General features: G+C 45.7%; 4 protein-coding genes and 1 long non-coding RNA gene across 5 annotated transcripts in view; 4 read left to right on the top strand and 1 right to left on the bottom strand.

Annotated features, from left to right (window-relative positions):
• The window catches only part of LOC144486124 (histone H2AX-like), a 216,899-nt gene that overhangs the window by 188,845 nt on the left and 6,063 nt on the right, over positions 1–21,991 (bottom strand). The gene's annotated exons all lie outside the window — the stretch shown is intronic.
• LOC144486136 (uncharacterized) lies at positions 1,618–12,187 on the top strand. Its single transcript, XR_013496227.1, has 3 exons — positions 1,618–1,693; positions 2,523–2,711; positions 11,313–12,187. It is a non-coding gene; the product is annotated as an uncharacterized LOC144486136 (long non-coding RNA).
• LOC144486105 (histone H1.5-like) lies at positions 18,379–19,438 on the top strand. Its single transcript, XM_078204204.1, has 2 exons — positions 18,379–18,987; positions 19,328–19,438. The coding sequence occupies exons 1-2, from the start codon at positions 18,379–18,381 to the stop codon at positions 19,436–19,438; spliced, it is 720 nt and encodes a 239-aa protein (XP_078060330.1).
• LOC144486110 (histone H4) lies at positions 19,915–20,226 on the top strand. The gene has a single exon (XM_078204207.1). It carries the CDS (start codon positions 19,915–19,917, stop codon positions 20,224–20,226), a length of 312 nt encoding a protein of 103 aa, XP_078060333.1.
• On the top strand, positions 21,559–21,969 carry LOC144486138 (histone H3). The gene has a single exon (XM_078204233.1). The coding sequence runs from the start codon at positions 21,559–21,561 to the stop codon at positions 21,967–21,969; it is 411 nt and encodes a 136-aa protein (XP_078060359.1).

Genomic DNA, 21,991 nt, shown 5'->3' with positions numbered 1-21,991 from the left:
AGGAATGTATAACTCTTTCATTACACACAACTATGCCTTAAATATTAAACATTAAATATTAGCTATTGCCTATCGACCGTTATGCCATTTTATGAATCTATTAATCCGTAATCTATTTTAGCAAACTCACCTCTCATAACTTCCTAGTTTACTTTATTTAGGTTTGGGATTCTCGTTCAGGATTGGATCTGAGTCATGCTTCTGGACTGATGGGAGATGTTCCACAAAGCAGTCACTCAATCTACCAATGCAGAGCACATCATTAGCAGTGAAATTTTAGAAAAACTATAATGTTGCAAAAGCTATTTCTCCTGCATATAGACACTGAACTGTGAGGAAAGGTAATGCGGCCTTCCATTCGGGAACTTCTGATATTTCTTCCCTTTCCTCAACCAATCCTCTCACCGCTCTGTGGCAGGCAGGGTTCTCAAGTGTGTCGCTCCCATGTCCCACACTTGGAACATTTCCAATCAGTTCACAATGATGATTGAATTTCTGAGAAGAGTTTCTAGTCACCTGCCATTTTCATTCTGCATCTCACTCTCACATGGATCATTCTGTCCTGGGTCTTTCCTGGTGTTCAGAGCACCTCTCCTCCATTCAGATTTTTCTTACTTTATGTATCTGGTGATTATCCCTTTCACTGTGTAACTAATTCTTATTATTTAATGCATGTGTGCATGTCACAGATATTCCATTTCGTTCTTTTTCACATGAGCCCCTCTCCTCTCCATTTGCCTGTAATGTATTACATTTCTAACTTCAAACAGTTCTGATGGGCAGATGTTGATCTGAAATATTTGCTATTAACTGTTTGTCTCTGCAGCAGCTCACTTGTTATGTAATTACAGAACTTCGAAACTAAATTCATACTTCCTGCATTCATATCGTTTGAAGTCAGTACTAAAGTTGAGAGGAGTTTTCAGAGAGGTGAGTGAAATCGTGATCAGTTTCAATGGAGTAAATTGAAATAAAATGTTTCTGTGAAACACTGGCACGGGTTCATTGTGAATGATATAAAAGAACAAAGAAAACCGTCAGGGAACACATTTGTCGTTACAATTGGCAGCAAATTGCTGTGATCTTGAATATGGTGCCTATAATCGAAGCCAATTAGAATGAAAAGTAAATTCAAAATGTCATTGGACAAATAAGGATAGGAATACATTTTGAGGCTGTACTTTAGATAAGAGGAAGTATTGCACTAAAGGGAGAGGAAATCTCTTTCGGAATGCTGATGGGTTTAAATTTAATTCCTTGTGCTGTTTTATTCAATGTAATGGTGGCCTGTGTAACTAACCCAGGAAGAGTTTAATTAAAACCAGGTTCGAGTCCAACAGGTTTATTTGGCAGCAAATACCATTAGCTTTCAGCGCTCCGAAAGCTAATGGCATTTGCTACCAAATAAACCTGTTGGACTTTAACCTGGTGTTGTTAAAACTCTTACTGTATTTAACCCAGTCCAACGCCGGCATTTCAACACCATAACTAACCCAGGATACAGCGCGCGGGTGAATACGGTCGATCTCATTCAGAATGGTCCGCACGGCGCAGCTGCCGTTCGGCCGCGTCCTCGGAAACCGCATGTCTGCGCGGAGCATGCGCGGCGGACGTGCAGCGAGGGAGCTGGGGGAGCGGCACCATGAAGCGGATGGTGCAGCGAGGCCATCCTCACCGCCCCATATGGAACAGTGTGAGTGAGAGGAAACAGAGAGCAGTGGTTAATGGTTGTGTTTCAGACTGGAGGAAGGTTTCCAGTGGAGTTCCCCAGGGCTCGGTGTTAGGAGCCCTGCTCTTCCTGATATATATTAATGACACACACCTTGGTGTACAGGACACAAGCTCAACATTTCCACACGCCACCAAACTTGGAGGCATTGGCAGCTGTGAGGGGGAAAGTGGGAAACTTCAAAAGGACACAGGCAGCTTGGTGGAATGGGAGACAAGTGGCAGTGGGGAAAGTTCCTGCACCGATTGTCCTGCAGCTGCCCCTGGGGAGCGTGCCCACTCTCAGTGCCTGGGCAAGTCAGTGTGTTGGATAGAGCGCTTTCTGGGGCGCAGAGAATTGTTTTCATTCATGTGATGTGTTCATCACTGGCTTGGCCAGCATTTATTGCACTAATTTCCCTTGAACTGAGTGGCTTGTTAGGCCATTTCAGACGGCATTAAAGAGTCAAAAACATACTGTGGGTCTGGAGTCACAGGGAGGCCAGAACAGGTAATGTGGGTGGGTTTCCTTTCCTAAAGGGGTATCAGTGAACCAAATGGGTTTTTACAACATGGCCATCATTAGACCTTTAATTCCAGATTTTAATTGAGCTCAAATTGCACACTGTGCTGAGGTGATAATCAGGTCCCATTGAATTGCACTGGATCTCTGGGTCACTAGTCAGTGACAATACCACTACACCATTACCTCCTCATGTGGGAACTGTGACCGCTATGAGCAGATATCAGCAAGTAGTTTATTGTAGGCTGATTGTCAGTGAGCTGAAACATGAACTCTGTTTCTCTCTCCACAGATGCTGCCTGACCTGTTGTGTATTCCAGAATTTTCACCTTGTTTCAGATGTCCAGCGTCCACATGATTTCACCTGTGAATTATTGCAGCTGTTGCTCAGAAAACTGAGGCCTGAAATAGACAAATTAAGAGCGATTTTGAATCAAGCTGGATGTTGGTTTTGGAATTCGGCCCCTCAGTTTCTGTGAAGGTATGTTTTTGTTTGGGTGACTTTGGTCTGTAGAAGCAGGAGAAAGTGATGGGTTTAATTCTGAGTAAATTTGAGAGCAGTAGGGTCAAAACACTTCTGATCAAAGATCATTAACTGTGTCTTGTGCAGTTAAAGAAACATTGCACACTCACATACAATAAGTGTTGGACAGAGAATCAATTCCACATTGATATGCAGTATCAGACTGAGTTAATTCCACACTGAAAACTGTAACAGAGACTGAGAAAAAGAGTTAGTCCCACACACACACTATCAGAACATAAGAAAAAGGAGCAGGAGAAGGCCATTCAGCCCATCAGGCCTGTTCTGCCATTCAGAAAGATCATGGCTGATCTGATTGTGGCCTCAACTCCACTTCAGTACCTGTCCCCATAACCCTTGATTCTCTTGTAGCTCAAAAATCTGTCTAACTCAAGATTGAATCTATTCAATGACAAAAATTAAGGTTCCCTTAAAATAAGTAATTCCTCCTAATCTCCATCTTAAATTGGAGATGCTTTATCTTTAAACTGTGCCTCTAGTTCCAGTTTCCCCCTACACATTGCAACATCCCACTCAGCATCTACACTGTCAAGCCCTTGAGAATCTTATATGTTTTAGTACGATCCTCGCTCATTCTTCTCCACTGAAAATTGGCCAGACTTGTTTAATTTTTCCTCATAAGAGAACTCCTTCATCTCAGGAATCAGCCTCCACTCGCTGCAGTTTGCTAAGCTGACAGTGACCCACTTCCATGCACTATCAGACACTGACACAGACATTATTATCAATTGATTGAGTCAATTCCACATCTACACACAGTAATAGAGATTGACAGAGTGTTAATGCCACACTGCAGTAAAGGATAAAGAATAGAGAAGAGTTAATTCCAGCTTCATGTGCAAATCAGAGATGAACAGTGTTAATGCCCCATTCACATACAGTAATGCAGAATAACAGATACAGAATTAATTCTATATTCACATACGCTAACAAAGATGGACAGAAAGGTAATGGCTAAATTCAGCACAGTCCCAGATGATCATAGGCTGCTCTCTCCTTTCATGAATATCCTCAGCTGGTACAGGAATATGAACTCACGCTGTTGGGGTTACTCTGCATCACGGTCCCGCTGTCCAGCCAACTGAGCAAATCAACCCCCAGGGTAGGACAGAGAACAAAGAAAATTATAGCACAGGAACAGGCCCTTCGGCCCTCCAAGCCTGCACCAACCATGCTGCCTGATTTAACTAAAACCCCCTACGCTTCTGGGGACCATATCCCTCTATTCCCATCTCATTCATGTACTTGTCAAGATGCCCCAAGAGAGGTAATTGCAAACTGAAACACAGGAACTGAGACTGGCGAATCAATTTAATTCCACACTCACCTGCACGAATACAGGCTGACACATCAGAGAATTAATCCATCCTCAAATAAACTGACAGGAAGAAATTCACTGTCGTTCCACCCTGAGATACAGTAACAGAGACTGACAGAGTGAATCGTGCTCTCATGTACAGATTGACAGATAGTGGGAATGAGTTAACTCCACATTCTCATACAGTAACAGAGATGGACAGATAGAGTGTGAATTCCACACTCTAATGGTTCTCACTTGAAGAATTCTTCTGATATGCATAGAGTCATAGAGGTTTACAACATGGAAACAGGCCCTTCGGCCAAACTTGTCCATGCCGCCCTTTTTTTAAAAAACAAAGTCAAGGTAATCCCAATTGCCCACATTTGGCCCATATCCCTCTATACCCATTGTACCCATGTAACTATCTAAATGCTTTTTAAAAGACAAAATTGTACCCGCCTCTACTACTACCTCTGGCAGCTTGTTCCAGACACTCACCATCCTCTGTGTGAAAAAATTGCCCCTCTGGACACTTTTGTATCTCTCCCCTCTAGTTTTGGACTCCCCTACCTTTGGGAAAAGATATAGACTATCCATCTGATCTGGGCACCTCATTATTTTATAGACCTCTATAAGATCACCACCTATGCTCCAGAAGAAAAAGTCCCAGTTTATCCAGCATCTTCTTATAACTCAATCCATCAAGTCCCGGTAGCATCCTAGTAAATATTTTCTACCCTCTTTCTAGTTTAATAATATCCTTTCTAAAATAGGGTGACCAGAATTGCACACAGTATTCCAAGTGTGGCTTTACCAATGTTTTGTACAACTTCAACAAGACTTTCCAAGTCCTGTATTCAGTGTTCTGACCAATGAAAACAAGCATGCCGAATGCCTTCTTCACCACTCTGTCCACCTGTGACTCCACTTTCAAGGAGCTATGAACATGTACCCCTAGATCTCTTTGTTCTGTAACTTTCCCCAATGTCCTACTATTAACTGAGTCAGTCCTGCCCTGGTTCAATCTACCAAAATGCATCACCTCGCAGTTAAACTCCATCTGCCATTCGTCAGCCCACTGGCCCAATTGATCAAGATCCCCTTGCAATTGGAGATCACTTTCTTCACTGTCCACTCTGCCACCAATCGTAGTGTCATCTGCAAACTTACTAACCATTCCTCATATATTCTCATCAAATCATGAATATAAATGACAAATAACAGTGGACCTAGCACAGATCCCTGAGACACATCGCTGGTCACAGGCCTCCAGTTTGAAAAACAACTCTCTACAACCTCCATCTGGCTTCTGTCAAGAAGTCAATTTTGTATCCAATTAGATACCTCACCCTGGATCCCGTGAGATTTAACCTTATGCAACAACCTACCATGCGGTACCTTGTCAAAGGCCTTGCTAAAGTCCATGTAGACAACATCAACTGCACTGCCCTCATCTACCTTCTTGGTTACCCCTTCAACAAACTCAATCAAATGGCCTCTTCATTGTTTCATTATACTTTCTATCTTCCTCATCCTCCAAGGAGCCCTGGCTTTGGTTCCCCTCCCTTTCACCCTGATTAGAATGTACCGAGTCTGTACCTGAAACATCTCCTGAAAGATCACCCATTGTTCTGTGACAGCTTTTCCTGTCAGATTTTGGCTCCAGTTTACTCTGGCTCAATTCCAGCTCCTCCCATTGAGGTTAGTCCTCTTCCCATTCAGAAGTGCTACTTTAGATTGTTCCTTGCTAATATCAAGCTTGTGATACAATGATCACTGTTACTCAAGTGACCACCTCCAGACACTTGGATCATGTGGTCAACCTCCCTGTCAGTCTGTGTGAGAATGGAATTAATTCTGTATCTACAATGCATGATCTGCCTATAGATTTGCTGCTCTATTTCCTCCTCACCACACCTACCTTTTACCCTTCTCTCTTTTCTGTTCACATTGTATTGAATAGTAATCGCCCGGTTCTCTCCATTTCCAGACCACATTTTCAACATTGACACTCTCTTGTGTTCCTATGTGGCTATTTGTGCTTCTAACTCACCAACCTTATTCACCACACTGTCCACTATGTTACCAAGATTGCTGGCATAGTGGACAGTGAAGAAGGTTATCTAGGATTGCAACAGGATTGTGATCAATTGGGCCAGTGGGCTGACGAATGGCAGATGTAGTTTAATTTCGACAAATGCAAGGTGATGCATTTTGGTAGATCGAACCAGGGCAGGACTTAGTCAGTTAATAGTAGGGAGTTGGGGAGCGTTATAGAACAAAGAGATCTAGGGGTACAGGTTCATAGCTCCTTGAAAGTGAAGACACAGGTGGACAGAATGGTGAAGAAGACATTCAGCATGCTTCGTTTCACTGGTCAGAATATTGAATACAGGAGTTGGGACGTCTTGTTGAAGTTGTACAAGACATTGGGTATTTGAAATTGTACAAGACATTGGGACGTCTTGTCGAAGTTGTACAAGAGGGCATGGGTTAAGGGTGAAAGGAGAAAAGTTTAAAGGGAATATTAGGGGGGGCTTCTTCACGCAGAGAGTGGTGGGAGTGTGGAATGAGCTTCCGGATAAAGTGGTAAATGCGGGGTCACTTTTAACATTTCAGAAAAACTTGGACGGGTTCATGGATGAGAGGGGTGTGGAGGGATATGGTCCAAGTGCAGGTCAGTGGGACGAGGCAAAAAATGGTTCGGCACAGACAAGAAGGGCCAAAAGGCCTGTTTCTGAGCTGTAATTTTCTATGGTTCTATGGTTCTATTGATCAGGCCACACTTGGAATACTGTGTACAGTTCTGGTCACATTATAGAAAGGATATTATTAAATAAGAAAGAGTGCAGAAAAGATTTATAGGATGCTACCGGGACTTGATGGCTTGAATTATAAGGAGAGGCTGGATAGACTGAGACGTTTTTCTCTGAAGCGTACAAGGCTGAGGGGTGATGTTATAGAGTGTTATAAAATAATGAGGAGCATCGAGCAGCTAGATAGTCGATATCTTTTCCCAAAGGTAGGGGAGTCTAAAACGAGAGGGCATAGGTTTAAGGTGAGAGGGGAGAGATATAAAAGAGTCCAGAGGGGCAATTTTTTCACCCAGAGGGTGATAAGTGTCTGGAACAAGCTGCCACAGTAGTAGTAGAGGTGGGTACAATTTTGTCTGTTAAGAAGTGTTTAGACAGTTACATGGGTAACATAGGTATAGAGGGATATGGGCCAAATGCAGGCAATTGGGACTAGATTAGGGGGTTAAAAAACGGGGTGGTATGGACCAGTTGGGCCAAAGGGCCTGTTTCCATGCTGTAAACCTCTGACTCGATGACACTTTGTGTGATTACACACATGCTTTCCAAACCTATCCTTGTATTCCACTGAGATTCCTTCTTCATCTACTCCTACCTTATATGATTTGATTTATTATTTTCACGTGTATGAGTATACAGCGAAAATTACTGTTTCTTGTGCGCTATATAGACAAAGCATACCTTTCATAGAGAAGTAAAGGAGAGAGTGCAGAATGTAGTCATAGCTAGGGTGTAGAGAAAGATCAACTTAATGCAAGGTAGGTCCATTCAAAAGTCTGGCAGCAGCAGGGAAGAAACTGTTCTTGAGTCGGTTGGTACGTGACCTCAGACTTTTCTATCTTTTTCCCAACGGAAGAAGGTGGAAGAGATAATGTCCGGGGTGAGTGGGGTCCTGAATTCTGCTGGCTGGCAGCAGGAAGTGTATACAGAGTCAATGGATGGGAGGCTGGTTTGCGTGATGGATTGGGCTACATTCACAACATTTTGTAGTTTCTTGCAGTCTTGGGCAGAGCAGGAGCCAAACCAAGTTGTGATACAACCAGAAATAATGCTTTCTATGGTGCATCTCGAACAGTTGGTGAGAGTCGTAGCTGATGTGCTAAATTTCTTTAGTCTGCTGAGAAAGTATAGACGTTGGTGGTGCTTTCTTAACTATAGTGTCGGCATGAGGGGGACCAGGACAGGTTGTTGGTGATCTGGACACCTAAAAACATGAAGCTCTCGACCATTTCTACTTCGTCCCCGCTAATGTAGACAGGGGCATGTTCTCTCTTATGCTTCCTGAAGTAGATGACAATCTCCTTCATTTTGTTGACATTGGGGGACAGATTATTGTCACCGCACCAGTTCACCAGATTCTCTATCTCGTTCCTGAACTCTCTCATCATTGATTGCGATCCGGCCCACTGCGGTGGTGCCGTCAGCAAACTTGAAAATCGAATTGGAGCGGAATTTGGCCACACAGTCACAGGTGTATCAGGAGTATAGTAGGGGGCTGAGAACACAGCCTTGTGGGGCACCAGTGTTGGGGATGATCGTGAAGGAGGTGTTGTTGCTTATCCTTTCTGATTGTGGTCTGTGGGTTAGGAAGTTCAGTATCCAGTCGCAGAGAGAGGAGCCGAGGTCCAGGCCACGGAGTTTGGAGATGAGTTTTGTAGGAATATTGGTGTTGAAGGCTGAGCTGTAGTCAATAAATAGAAGTCTGCTGTAAGTGTCTTTGTTATCTAGGTGTTCCAGGGCTGAGTGCAGGGGCAGGGAGATGGCGTCTGCTGTGTCCTGTTGCGCTGGTAGGCGAACTGTAGTGCATCCAGATAGTCTGGGAGGCTGGAATTGATTTGTGCCATGATCTTTCAATGCACTTCTTAATGATGGATGTCTGAGCCACTGGATAATGGTCATTGAGGCACGCTGCTTAGCTTTTCTTTGGTACTGGGATGATGGTCGTCGTCTTAAAGCAGGTAGGGACCTGAGATTGTTGTAAAAAGAGGTTGAAGATGTCTGCGAATGCCCCTGCCAGCTGATCCATGCAGGATCTGAGTGCTCGTCCGGGTACCCCATCCGAGGCAGTCACTTTCCTTGGGTTGACCTCTGAGAAAGCTGCTCTGACATTTGCAATGGTGACCTCAGATACAGATTCATCTCAGGATTCCAGGGTGGAGGGCGTGCTCTCGCTGACCTCTTGCTCAGAGCAGGCACAGAATGCATTGAGCTCATCAGGGAGGCGTGCGTTGGAGCCGGTGATTTTTGTTCTTTCTCTAGATATTCCTCTTTTCCATTCTATATAATGGTGCCCATCCCCCTGCCAGTTTAGTTCAAACCCTCCTCGTCCACATGAGTGACCCTCTCCATGAGGACACAGGCATTGAGTACAGAATCATGCAAGTTATGCTGAGCCTTTTGAAAACTCTGATTGGATCACAGCTGAAGCATTGAGTCCAGTTCTGCTCAGCACACTTGAGGAAACATGTGACGGTGGTTCAGCGGGTGCAGAGGAGATTGACCAGAATGGTTTCAGCAATGAGGGGTTTTAGCCACAAAGTTAGGTTGCAGAAGCTGGGGTTGATCTTTTTGGAGCAAAGCAGATTGAGAGAGAGATCTGATAGAGGTGGACAGGATTATGGCTGGTGTGGTTCAGGTAAGAAGTTTAACAACACCAGGTTAAAGTCCAACAGGTTTATTTGGTAGCAAAAGCCACACAAGCTTTCGAGGCTCTGAGCCCCTTCTTCAGGTGAGTGGGAATTCTGTTCACAAACAGAACTTATAAGACACAGACTCAATTTACATGAATAATGGTTGGAATGCGAATACTTACAACTAATCCAGTCTTTAAGAAACAAAACAATGGGAGTGGAGAGAGCATCAAGACAGGCTAAAAAGATGTGTATTGTCTCCAGACAAGACAGCCAGTGAAACTCTGCAGGTCCACGCAACTGTGGGAGTTACAAATAGTGTGACATAAATTCTGATTCTAGGATCGCATGATAAAGACTCAGGAGGAAAAAAGCAGAAATATTTATGTGAAATAGTGTGACATAAACCCAATATCCCGGTTGAGGCCGTCCTTGTGTGTGCGGAACCTGGCTATCAGTTTCTGCTCCGCGACTCTGCGCTGTCGTGTGTCGCGACACACGACAGCGCAGAGTCGCGGAGCAGAAACTGATAGCCAGGTTCCGCACACACAAGGACGGCCTCAACCGGGATATTGGGTTTATGTCACACTATTTCACATAAATATTTCTGCTTTTTTCCTCCTGAGTCTTTATCATGCGATCCTAGAATCAGAATTTATGTCACACTATTTGTAACTCCCACAGTTGCGTGGACCTGCAGAGTTTCACTGGCTGTCTTGTCTGGAGACAATACACATCTTTTTAGCCTGTCTTGATGCTCTCTCCACTCCCATTGTTTTGTTTCTTAAAGACTGGATTAGTTGTAAGTATTCGCATTCCAACCATTATTCATGTAAATTGAGTCTGTGTCTTATAAGTTCTGTTTGTGAACAGAATTCCCACTCACCTGAAGAAGGGGCTCAGAGCCTCGAAAGCTTGTGTGGCTTTTGCTACCAAATAAACCTGTTGGACTTTAACCTGGTGTTGTTAAACTTCTTACTGTGTTTACCCCAGTCCAACGCCGGCATCTCCACATCGTGGTTCAGGTAGACAAAGAAAAGCTAATCCCAATCACTGATAGTTTAAGGACGAGGGGGCACAAGTTGAAGGTTTTGGAAGACATACTGGGGGGATGTGTGGAAGAACTTCTCATGCAGCGAGTGACAACCTGGAAGTTGCTGTCTCTGAGGTTGGAAGCTGAGATGATGAATTATTTCAAAGAGGAATTTGGAGGGACATTTGAGGGAAATAAACTTGTCGGCTATGGGGGTAGAGCTGGAGAATGGGACTGACTGGATTGCTCCATGGAGAACCAGCATGGACTGGATGTGGCGAATGGCCTCCTTCCATACGGTAATGACTCTAATTCCAGTCTCCCCTGGTTGTCTGTTATTGGATAGTGAAGATTGGAAGCAGAGGCAGACAGTCAGGATGTGGGGAGTTAGACAAAGAGCAGCTCTTGCAGGCACCAGGTGAGAACGAGGATGGACACATTTTAAACAGAGACTGTTTGGTTTTGATTACGATCTGGTTAATCACACGGGAGCAATGAATGGAAATATGAACATTACAAATGTCCCTGCTCCATCCGGTTATCCCATTCATGGAGCAGTGCAGGGTTTCAGTTCTATCTGAATGTCATTGAATTGTCATAGCACCTACCGCCACTGATCATGCATCTCGTACACAGACACTGAGGCCTGCAGTCACACATTGACAATGTTTGTATCACTGGGGTTCCTTTGTGGATGTTCATTATGATTATATACTGAGATTTATAAATTACTAAAACTGCTCTTTTAAATTTATTTGCAAGACCAAAGATCCTCTGACCTCGGAAGGGAGACCCCGACCTGGCAGTGACCCGGAGAACCCGAACACGTGGACCCAGCCGTGACCCCGGAGACCCCATCCACTAACCGGCCTTCAACCCGTCCACGGCGGAGTGTGGTGTGAACACCCTCCAAACTCAAACCGCAGCCCGACAGCGACCCGGAACTCCCAACCGCTCAGACCCGACTGCCGACGCAGGAACCGTGACCATGGCAACAAATCCTCCACCCACACACCAACCAAAGCGGAAACAGGATACAGCTACACCCTTGATCCCACAGACTAAACACCGTCTCACAGGCACGACAGGAAGCAGCCACCCCAGGAAGCGTGGGAAACGCGCAGGCTTGCAGGTGAGACTGAAACAATGTGGTTCCAAGGCCCCCCTCCCCAGCTTACTCCTGGCAAATGTTCCATCTCTGGAACACAATCTAGATGAACTTAAAACCAGACTCACTTTTCAAAGGGAACTGAGAGACTGCTGTGTGCTCTGTTTCACGGAGACACAGACCACACCTGCTTCACCGGACAGTGCCCTACAACCTCAGGGCTTCTCCATCCACCGAATGGACCGTACAGCGGCCTCAGATAAGCACTTGAATGAGTACGTCACTACAGTAACTGACTTCCTTAGTCATTGCATAGAAGACTGAGCCAAAGAAGCAAATCCATGTTTTTCCCAACCGGAAAGCATGGATGAACAGGGATATCCACTGCTTCCTGAAGTCCAGGTCCGAGGGGTTCCAGTCAGGGGACCCTGAACTGTAAAGAAATCCAGATGTGACCTACAGGGAACCATCAAAGATGCCAAGTGCCAGTACCGGACCAGGCTAGAGTCCGAGGCTCGCCACATGGACTCCCACCGTTTATGGTAAGGTCTGAAAGGCAAAACAGGCTACCAGATGAAGGCATGTCGAATTGCCAGCGACAATGCCCCTCTCCCTGATGGGCTCAATGCATTCTATGTCTGTTTTGAGGAAGAGAGAGGATGCCCTCCACTCTGAAAGCCTTGGCCGAACCTGTATCCGAGGTCACCATCACAGACTTCAGATCAGCCTTCTTGAAAGTTAACCCACGGAAAGCGACTGACCTGGATGGGGTACGGGGACAGGCACTTAGATCCAGCGTGGACCAGCTGGCAGGGGTATTCGCAGACATCTTTAACCTCTCCTTTCACCAATCTGAGGTCCCTATCTGCTTCAAGAAGATGACATCATCCCTCTACCAAAGAAAAGCCAGGCATCGTGCCTTCATGACTATTGCCTGGTAGCTCTGACATCCATCATTATGAACTGCTTCGAAAGGTTAGTCATGGCACGGATCAGCTCCAGTCTCCCAGATTGCCTGGATCCACGACAGTTCACCTACTGCTGCAACAGGTCCACAGTAGATGCCATCTCCCTGACCGTACACTCAACCCTGGAACACCTAGATAACAAAGACCCATGTCAGATTCCCATTTATTGATTACAGCTCAGCCTTCAACACCATTATTCCTACAAAACCCATCTTCAAACACCATGGCTAGGGCTTGGTTCCTCCCTCTGCGACTGCATCCTAGACTTCTTAACCCACAGACCGCAAGTAGTAAAGATAAGCAACGACACCTCCTCCATGATTATTCTCAACACCAGTGCCCCACAAGGCTGTATCCTCAACCCCTGACGATGCTCCTTATACACTTATGACTGTGTGGCCAAATTCCGCTTCAAATCTATTTTTAAGTTTGCTGATGATACCACCATAGTGGGTCGGATCTCAAACAATGATGAGACGGACTATAGGAATGAGATAGAGAATCTGGTAAATTAGTGCAATGACAATAATCTCTCCCTCAATGTCAACCAAACAAAGGGGATTGTCATTAACTTCAGGAAGCAGAGTGGAGGACATGTCCCTGTCTACATCAATGGGGGTGAAATGGAAATTGTCGAGAGCTTCAGGTTTCTGGGTGTTGAGATCACCAATAACTTGTCCTGGTCCTTCCACGCTGACACTATAGTTAAGTAAGACCTCTAATTTCTCAGGAGGCTAAGGAAATTCAGCATTGCCTGTGTGGAGTTTGCACATTCTCCTCGTGTCTGCGTGGGTTTCCTCTGAGTGCTCCGGTTTCCTCCCACAGTCCAAAGATGTGCGGGTTAGGTTGATTGGCCATGCTAAAATTGCCCCTTAGTGTCCTGAGATGTGTAGGTTAGAGGGAAATGTGTAGGGATATGGGTAGGGCCTGGGTGGGATTGTGGTCGGTGCAGACTCGATGGGCCAGATGGCCTCTTTCTGCACTGTCGGGTTTCTATAATTTCTATGATTTCCGCTATGACTCTCACCAAGTTTTTCAGATGCACCAAAGAAAATACCCTTTCCAGATGTATCACAGCTTGGTATGGCTCCTGCTCTTACCAAGACCGCCTTAAACTACGAACAGTTCTTATAGTAGCGCAGTCCATCACACAAATCAGCCTCCCATCCATTGACTCCGTCTGCACTTCCCATCACGTCAGAAAAGCAGCCAGCATAATCAAAGACCCCCATGCACCCCGGACATTCTCTCATCCATCTTCTTTCAACAGGAAAAAGATACAAACATCTGAGATCATGTACCAACCAACTCAAGAACCGCATCTTCCCTGCTGCCATCAGACTTTTGAATGGACCTATCTTATATTGATCTTTTGCTGCAGAATAGTTATGAATGTAACACTACATTCTGCACTCTGTCATTTCTTTCTCCCCATGTACTCTATGAATGGTATGCTTTGCTTGTATAGCGCACAAGAAAAAATACTTTTCACAGTATGCCAATACATGTGACAACAGTAAATCAAATTGAACAAGGGCTGTGTATTATTCCCTCACCTGTAATTGGGTTACAATGAGTAAATTATTCCTGACAGGCAAATCATTGAACCAATCAATGTTAGTTTGAAGTTTCCTCACCTGAGTTGCAATGAACAGTGCAGTGAGCTCCTCACACACAGTATGTCTGTTCTCTCTCAGAGTGCATCAGTTCCACAGTCTCAGGCAGCAGAACCGGTTGCAGAGACACATTTTCAATCCAACAATCAATCAGAGCAGGAGAGACAGACATTGTTTCCATGTCATCCCAAGTCAGTACCACTGACAGGGAGATACATAAATCCCAGTCCAAATTCTCACCCGCTATCAGATTGTCAATGTGTCAGTCCTACAATATTGTAGCATTAGTTGCAATTCAATTAAATACCAGATAGAAATAAATGATTGTATAATCTGAGACACACACTGATTATTATAATAAGGATACATATAAATTGGTACAAACTGAGATACAGATCACATACCTGACTTAAAGCCTCAGACGTGTAGGGCAGAAATTGTAATAATTCTCACAGTCAAACTGAGCTCAACATTCAAGTATAAAGTTCTCCCAAACACAGTGAATGATAAAGGAATCAATTTGATTATTAAAATGTGAATTACACTTACCTTTACTTAACAATGGCGTGTTAGATGAAAAGATGCATGATCCTCCACAATTGTGCTCACACAAAGTGATTTAATACAAGGCAAAAATTAGAATTCTTTTTGAAAAAACCTACAGCATCAATGGCCTGTTTCTGCACTGAAATTTCAATGTGGAATGAATCCAGACTGTTAAACTGTCCCAAAGCCTGCGGTTATGTAATGAATCCCACACTGTCAGAGTAACAGGTGACTGACAGATTCAGAATCATTCTCCAGCACATGTCCATTACCAGACACTGACAGATACAGACTGTTACTGAACTCACTGACAGAGCCTGATCCTGAATGACACTAATCAGTCTGACACACAGATATGGTACTACTGATAGAGTCCAGAAATCATCACAAACCCACACAGACTGATGAATGTGCCCAGACGACACACCCCATATTAAAGAAAGGGAGTTACGGACCCACATTTTCTTACATATTTTCCACATTCCCATAGTGGTCGCTGCATATTTATCCACATTATACCACATCTGCCATGCAGATGCCCACACACTCAGCCTGTCCAAATCACGCTGGAGGATCTCTGCATGCTCCTCACAGCTCACCCTCCAACCCAATATTGTATCATCTACATGTTTGGAGATAATACATTTAGTTCCTGTGTCCAAATCATTAATGTATAATATGAACAGTTGGGGTCCAAGCACAGATCCCTGCGGTACCCCACTAATCACTGCCTTCCAATTGGAAAAAGACCCATTTATGCCATCTCTTTGCTTCCTGTCTGCTAACCAGCTTTCTATCCATCTCAAGACGCTACCCACAATCCCATGTACTTTAATTTTACATAGTAGCAGGGTGGCACGGCGGCACAGTGGTTGGCACTGCTGTCTCACAGCGCCAGGGAGCCCGGTTCGATTCCTGGCTTGGGTCACTTGTAGAGTTTGCATGTTCCCTCTGTGTGTGCGTGGGTTTCCTCTGGATGCTCTGGTTTCCTCCCACAGTCTGAAAGACATGCTGGTTAGTTGCATTGGCCATGCTTCATTCTCTCAATCTACCCGAACAGGTGGCAGAGTATGGCGACTGGGGGATTTTCACAATAACTTCATTGCAGTGTTAATGTAAACCTACTTGTGACACTAATAAACAAACTTTAAACTTTATAACTTAAAACCGTTATGTAAGACCTTGTCCAAAGCCTTCTGAAAGTCGAAATAAATCACATCCACCGGTTCTCCCTGGTCAACTCTACTAGTTACATCCTCAAAGAATTCTAGTAGTTTTGTCAAGCATGATTTCCCTTTTGTAAATCCATGCTGACTTTATCTGATTAGAACACTGCTTTTCAAACGCTTGATAATGGACTCCAGCAACTGCCCTACGACCGACGTTCAGCTCACTGGTCATTGGTCCCCTCTTTCCTGTAACACTACATTCTGCACTCTCTCATTTCCTTCTCTATGAACGGTATGTTTTGTCTGGATAGCGCGCAAGAAACAATATGTTAATACATGTGACAATAATAAATCAAATCAAATCCTCTCTACTTCTGATTTTGAATACAGGGCTTAAATTAATTACCTCTCTATCCCCTGAAGGTGCTGACTCTGGCTGGGTTCAGTTCTACACTCACTGATTCCTCTCTCTCTTTCTCCTGAAGGTGCTGACTCTGGCTGTGTTCAGTTCTACACTCACTGGTTCCTCTCTCTCTATTGAAGGTGCTGACTCTGGCTGCGTTCAGTTCCACACTCACTGGTTCCTCTCTCTCTCTCCTGAAGGTGCTGACTCTGGCTGTGTTCAGTTCTACACTCACTGATTCCTCTCTCTCTCTCTCCTGAAGGTGCTGACTCTGGCTGGGTTCAGTTCAGACGCTGGAAATCTGAAATGAAACAGAAAAGAAAGCTCAGCAGATTGTGCAGCATCTGTCTACAGAGAGAAACAGAGTTAGTTTTTCAGGTCTGTGACCTTTCATCAGAACTTGGAAACATAGAAACTCGGAACAGGAGTCGGCCATTCAGGCCTTTGAGCCTGTTGCATCATTCAATGTGGTCATGGCTGATCCTATATCTCAATTCCATATTCTCAGTTTTCCCCAATACCCCTTGATGCCATTAAAATCTAAAAATTTATCTCTCTCCTTCTTGAATATATGCAGTGACTTGGTCGCCACAGCTTCTGTGGTAGAGAATTCCACAGGTTCTAAGTGAAGAAATCTCTCCTCATCTCATTTCTAAATGGTGAACCTTGTATCCTAAGACTGTGTCCCCTTGTTCTACATTCCCCAACCAAGGAAAAAGACCCATTTATGCCGTATGTTGAAGCCATTGAAAGGGTGCAGAGGAGATTTACAAGGATGTTGCCTGGATTGGGGGGCATGCCTTATGAGGATAGGTTGAGGGAGCTTGGTCTCTTCTCCCTGGAGAGACGAAGGATGAGAGGTGACCTGATAGAGGTTTACAAGATGTTGAGAGGTCTGGATAGGGTAGACTCTCAGAGGCTATTTCCAAGGGCTAAAATGGTTGCTACGAGAGGACACAGGTTTAAGGTGCTGGGGGGTAGGTACAGAGGTGATGTTAGGGGTAAGTTTTTCACTCAGAGGGTGGTGGGTGAGTGGAATCGGCTGACGTCGGTGGTGGTGGAGGCAAACTCGTTGGGGTCTTTTAAGAGACTTCTGGATGAGTACATGGGATTTAATGGGATTGAGGGCTATAGATAGGCCGAGAGGTAGGGATATGATCAGCGCAACTTGTGGGCCGAAGGGCCTGTTTGTGCTGTGGCTTTCTATGTTCTATGTTCTAAAACATCCTTCCTGCAGCTAGTCTGGGCAATAAATACTGACCCAGACAGCGACACTCACATTCCATGAATGAATTCAAAGACAAACTGTGGGGAGCGGGCCTCAGAGTGTTTAACAGTTACTGAGGTGAAAAACTGTAACTAACCCCCTGGCATCCGGAGCAAAGGCCGGAAAGAGTAAAACATTCCGTGCTGGGACCTTACAGTTGGTAAAGGTTTTGTCCTGTGAATGTGTAGGTGTGAATATTGTGGAAGAGAGAGTGTATGAAAGGAGCGGGCGGGTCAGACTAATCCAACTGTGTTTGTGTGTCTGTTCAGATCATGAGATCTCCGAGTTTCTCTTGTGTAAAATAAAACGATTTTCAATCAAAGATTCCCCCCAATCCCCCTGCTGAGCCCCAAAATGAGATTTCAAGGCAATTGTTTCGCTAAATTGAAGATTTCAGTGGAAAAGTAGAGAACATGTCAGCTATCGCGTGTGAGAGCGCGATCAGTGCAGCAGTAAAACGGGTTTCAGTGGAAAATGGAGTTCTCAGTTCGAGTGAAACCTTTTCAACAGCAAACATTCGTGTGTCAGAGACATGAAGGATGTGAGCTGGATCTCTGGAGAGGCGGAATTTCATTGCAAGGGGAGAGTTTGTGAGGAGAGAGAAACACAGAGAGGCTGGAGGAGCCGGGAGCTGACAGCAGCTTGTCTCTGCTCCGTCCGCTCTCTGCCTTTAAGTTGCTCTGTGCCGCCACCACTGGGTTCATTTCGGATCCAGTTCTGACTCACACAGATTTTCCACACACTCTCGGATATGACTGAAACTGCAGCCGCCGAAACGGCTCCTCCAGCCGCTCCCGCTCAAGTGAAGTCTCCCAGGAAGAAGAAGGCGGCTCCCCGACCTGCGGCAGCCGGTCCCAAGTTAGGCGAGCAGATCCTCAATGTTGTGGCGGGTTGCAGCGATCGCAAGGGGATGTCCCTGGCCGCGATAAAGAAAGCTTTGGCTGGCAGCGGAGTGGATGTGGGGAAGCGCGTCTCCCAGATCAGGTTAACGATCAAGAGGAAGGTGGAGACAGGGTCTCTGGTGCAGATAAAGGGACATGGCGCCTCCGGCTCCTTCAAACTCGCTCAGAAGGAAAGCCCGGGGAAAATGGGAAAGAAGTTGAAGAAACCAACAGCCAAGAAATCTTTAGTAAAGAAAACAGCGGCCAAGAAGGTGACAACAAAGAAAGCAGCAGCCAAGAAACTCGCAGCAAAGAAAACTCCAGTGAAGAAATCAACAGTGAAGAAAACAAGCAGCAAGAAGGCGGCAACTCCAAAAAAGGCGGTGAAGAAAGCAGCCCTGAAGAAAAAGTCTCCTGTGAAGAAGGTGACGGGCGGAAAGTCTGTCAAAAAAGCGACTAAATCGAAGGCCAAACCCAAAGTGAAAGCAGCAAAAGCGAAGAAAGCGTCAGGAAAGAAGTGAAACAACCCGAGCAAATTGTAAACCTCTGAACCCAAAGGCTCTTCTCAGAGCCACCCACATCTCTCAGGAAAGAGCTGATCCCGAAAGGAAATGATTCCTGTCCCGCGGCCCGGCTCGTTCTCAATAGAGATCATTTCAAATTCAGACTAAAGCGAAACACAGCAGAGGCTGAATTTCATTTGAATTTCACATTTGTTCAATCGTCACTTTCTCTCATAATAAAGATGTCTGGTAGATTCAGTGTGAGACAGTAACACTGGCGGCTAAATACCGCTTTCCAACTTCAATTTTAACACAGGAGATTTCTCCAAACAGCTGCAATAAGGTATTTGTAAACAGCTGGAAGCGGATGTGGGTGAGGATGTTACTGAGGGAGATTCTTGCTGTGTTTAGGTCGGAATATTACTGACTGGGAATCATAACGGGGCCAGGTTTAAAAACACAAAAGCAAAGAGTCACGACCCGAATCGTTAACTCTGTCTCTCTCTCTTCACAAAAGCTGCCGGAGCTGCTGATTATTTGCAGCATTTTCTGTTTTGATTCCATATTTCAAAGCTCCGGGTTTGTGGAAACTCTTGTGTGTGAAGGGCGGCTCTGGAAGGGTTTGTGTGGGGAGCTGTGTTTCGCTTCCATTGTTAATAAACGGGTTGAAATTGGCGGTTGCAGAAACTGGAGGTGGAGCTGAAAGATCAGGGGCCGTTCTGTGTGTGTGTGTGTGTGTCAGTCCGGCTCTCTCCTCCCTCCCGCTCTGTGTTTAATCTTCACTCCCTCCTCCCCTCTCTGCTCTCACTCCGCCTTTCTCAGTCAGGTCGGGGCGGGCTGTATAAAAGGAGCCTGAAAAAGTTCCTGTCTCATATTGCGCAGTGATCTGAGTGAAGAATCATCATGTCAGGCAGAGGGAAAGGAGGCAAAGGACTGGGTAAAGGCGGAGCAAAGCGGCACCGCAAAGTGCTTCGTGATAATATCCAGGGCATCACCAAGCCAGCAATCCGCCGCCTCGCTCGCCGTGGCGGTGTCAAGCGGATCTCGGGTTTGATCTATGAGGAGACTCGCGGGGTGCTGAAGGTTTTCCTGGAGAATGTGATCAGGGATGCGGTCACCTATACTGAACACGCCAAGCGCAAGACGGTCACTGCCATGGATGTGGTGTACGCTCTGAAACGCCAGGGCCGCACTCTTTATGGATTCGGCGGCTGAACAACTCGATCCTTTCTACCGAACACACAACAAAGGCTCTTTTAAGGGCCACTCACCGCTTCACAGAGAGAGCAGTGACCTGGGGACGGAGCTGGGACAGGCTGTTCAGTGTTTGAGATGCATGTTTGTTTTGTTTAGGTTACAGTGCGGGAATCACCGAATTTAACATTTCATTTGGAGTAGCCATGCGGATTGTTTTTGAAATTTTTAAGTGGATTGTCGAATCAGCCCACAGTTGACACGTGCCCTCAGTGAAACGCCACATCACTCCTGCCTAATCAGTGTTTTCATAGTGTATCAAAGCTTTCTCTGGAATAGCGGAGTTTAGTAGCAGCAGCCGGTGAATCGTTCACTGGAACCAGTCCCAGTTGTGATGCTATTTGCCCCCAGACGGTTGTTTCCTGCACTGAAACTGACGCTTTGTGAAACTGATCAGTTTCCGCTCAGTCATTCACAAACCCGCAATTCCCGCAGTTTGAGCCGCTCCAACCCCAGCCTGCTTCTGATTGGCCATCCTCTCCGCATTCGCAGCTCTGAACCAATCGCAGAGCATCGAATGTGAACATTGAGCCAATCATTGGCTTCAACTGTCAACCGGCAGAAATTTTGAATTGGGGGGAAATGCCGCCAATTTCAGCGCGGGAAAGGGAATTGAGACAAATTCTTAACTTATTAAAAATAGATTCTCAATTAATATTCTGCTGAAAGATTATTTTACAAAGAGGTTTCATTTCTGAACATTTGTCCGCCACGGGCAGCAAACGGCTCTATTCAGAAATGTCAAACGGGACAAATATGAAGTCACTCTCTGTAACAAACAACAGACTCAACCCCTTTCACACCGGCTTCAGGGAGACACACAGAAGGATTTCTGATCCTTTCCCCGGAAACGGCGGCGAATGTTACAAGCGGCAGGAGAGGGGAAATCTGAATGGGCTGGAGAGCAGAGGGACAGGGATCGAGTGGAACAGCGGGAGATTCTGGGAATGAACAGCCCAGAGAGCGGGGAAAGGGTCTAAAGCACTCAGTGCAGGGAGATAGACTTCAAATCTTCAATATTTCGAGTAATGTTTGTTTTAATAAGGACGGGATAATGTCTTTTATACAGACGGCTATTTCCTGCATCGAAAACGGCCCAATTTCTGAAAGGCGCGGTTAACAAAACAACTGAACCAATCAGAACCTGAGTTACAGACATTAATTCCCTGGTCACAGTTTGATTGAAACTTCCTGGGCTAATTCCCGCTGGGGGCGGTTCCTCACAGAGTTTAAAAAGGCGGATGCAGGACAGACAGTTTGCGTCTCAGAGATTGTGCTGAATCCGCTCAGAAAATGGCCAGGACCAAGCAGACAGCGCGCAAATCGACCGGAGGGAAAGCTCCTCGCAAACAGCTGGCTACCAAAGCGGCCCGGAAGAGCGCTCCAGCCACGGGCGGAGTGAAGAAGCCTCATCGCTACAGACCCGGCACTGTGGCTCTGAGGGAGATCCGCCGCTACCAGAAATCCACCGAGCTGCTGATCCGCAAACTGCCCTTCCAGCGCCTGGTGCGAGAGATCGCTCAGGACTTCAAGACAGACCTGCGCTTCCAGAGCTCGGCCGTCATGGCCCTGCAGGAGGCCAGCGAGGCTTACCTGGTGGGGCTCTTTGAGGACACCAACCTGTGCGCCATCCACGCCAAGCGAGTCACCATCATGCCCAAAGACATCCAGCTGGCCCGCCGCATCCGCGGGGAACGCGCCTAAACCCCGACTTCAGTACCAAGTA

This window comes from Mustelus asterias, unplaced genomic scaffold (assembly GCF_964213995.1).
Source record: "Mustelus asterias unplaced genomic scaffold, sMusAst1.hap1.1 HAP1_SCAFFOLD_290, whole genome shotgun sequence".
In the NCBI taxonomy this organism is placed as follows: domain Eukaryota; kingdom Metazoa; phylum Chordata; class Chondrichthyes; order Carcharhiniformes; family Triakidae; genus Mustelus; species Mustelus asterias.
Note: the sequence above shows the minus strand (reverse complement) of the source record. Positions and strands in the feature narration are given on the sequence as shown.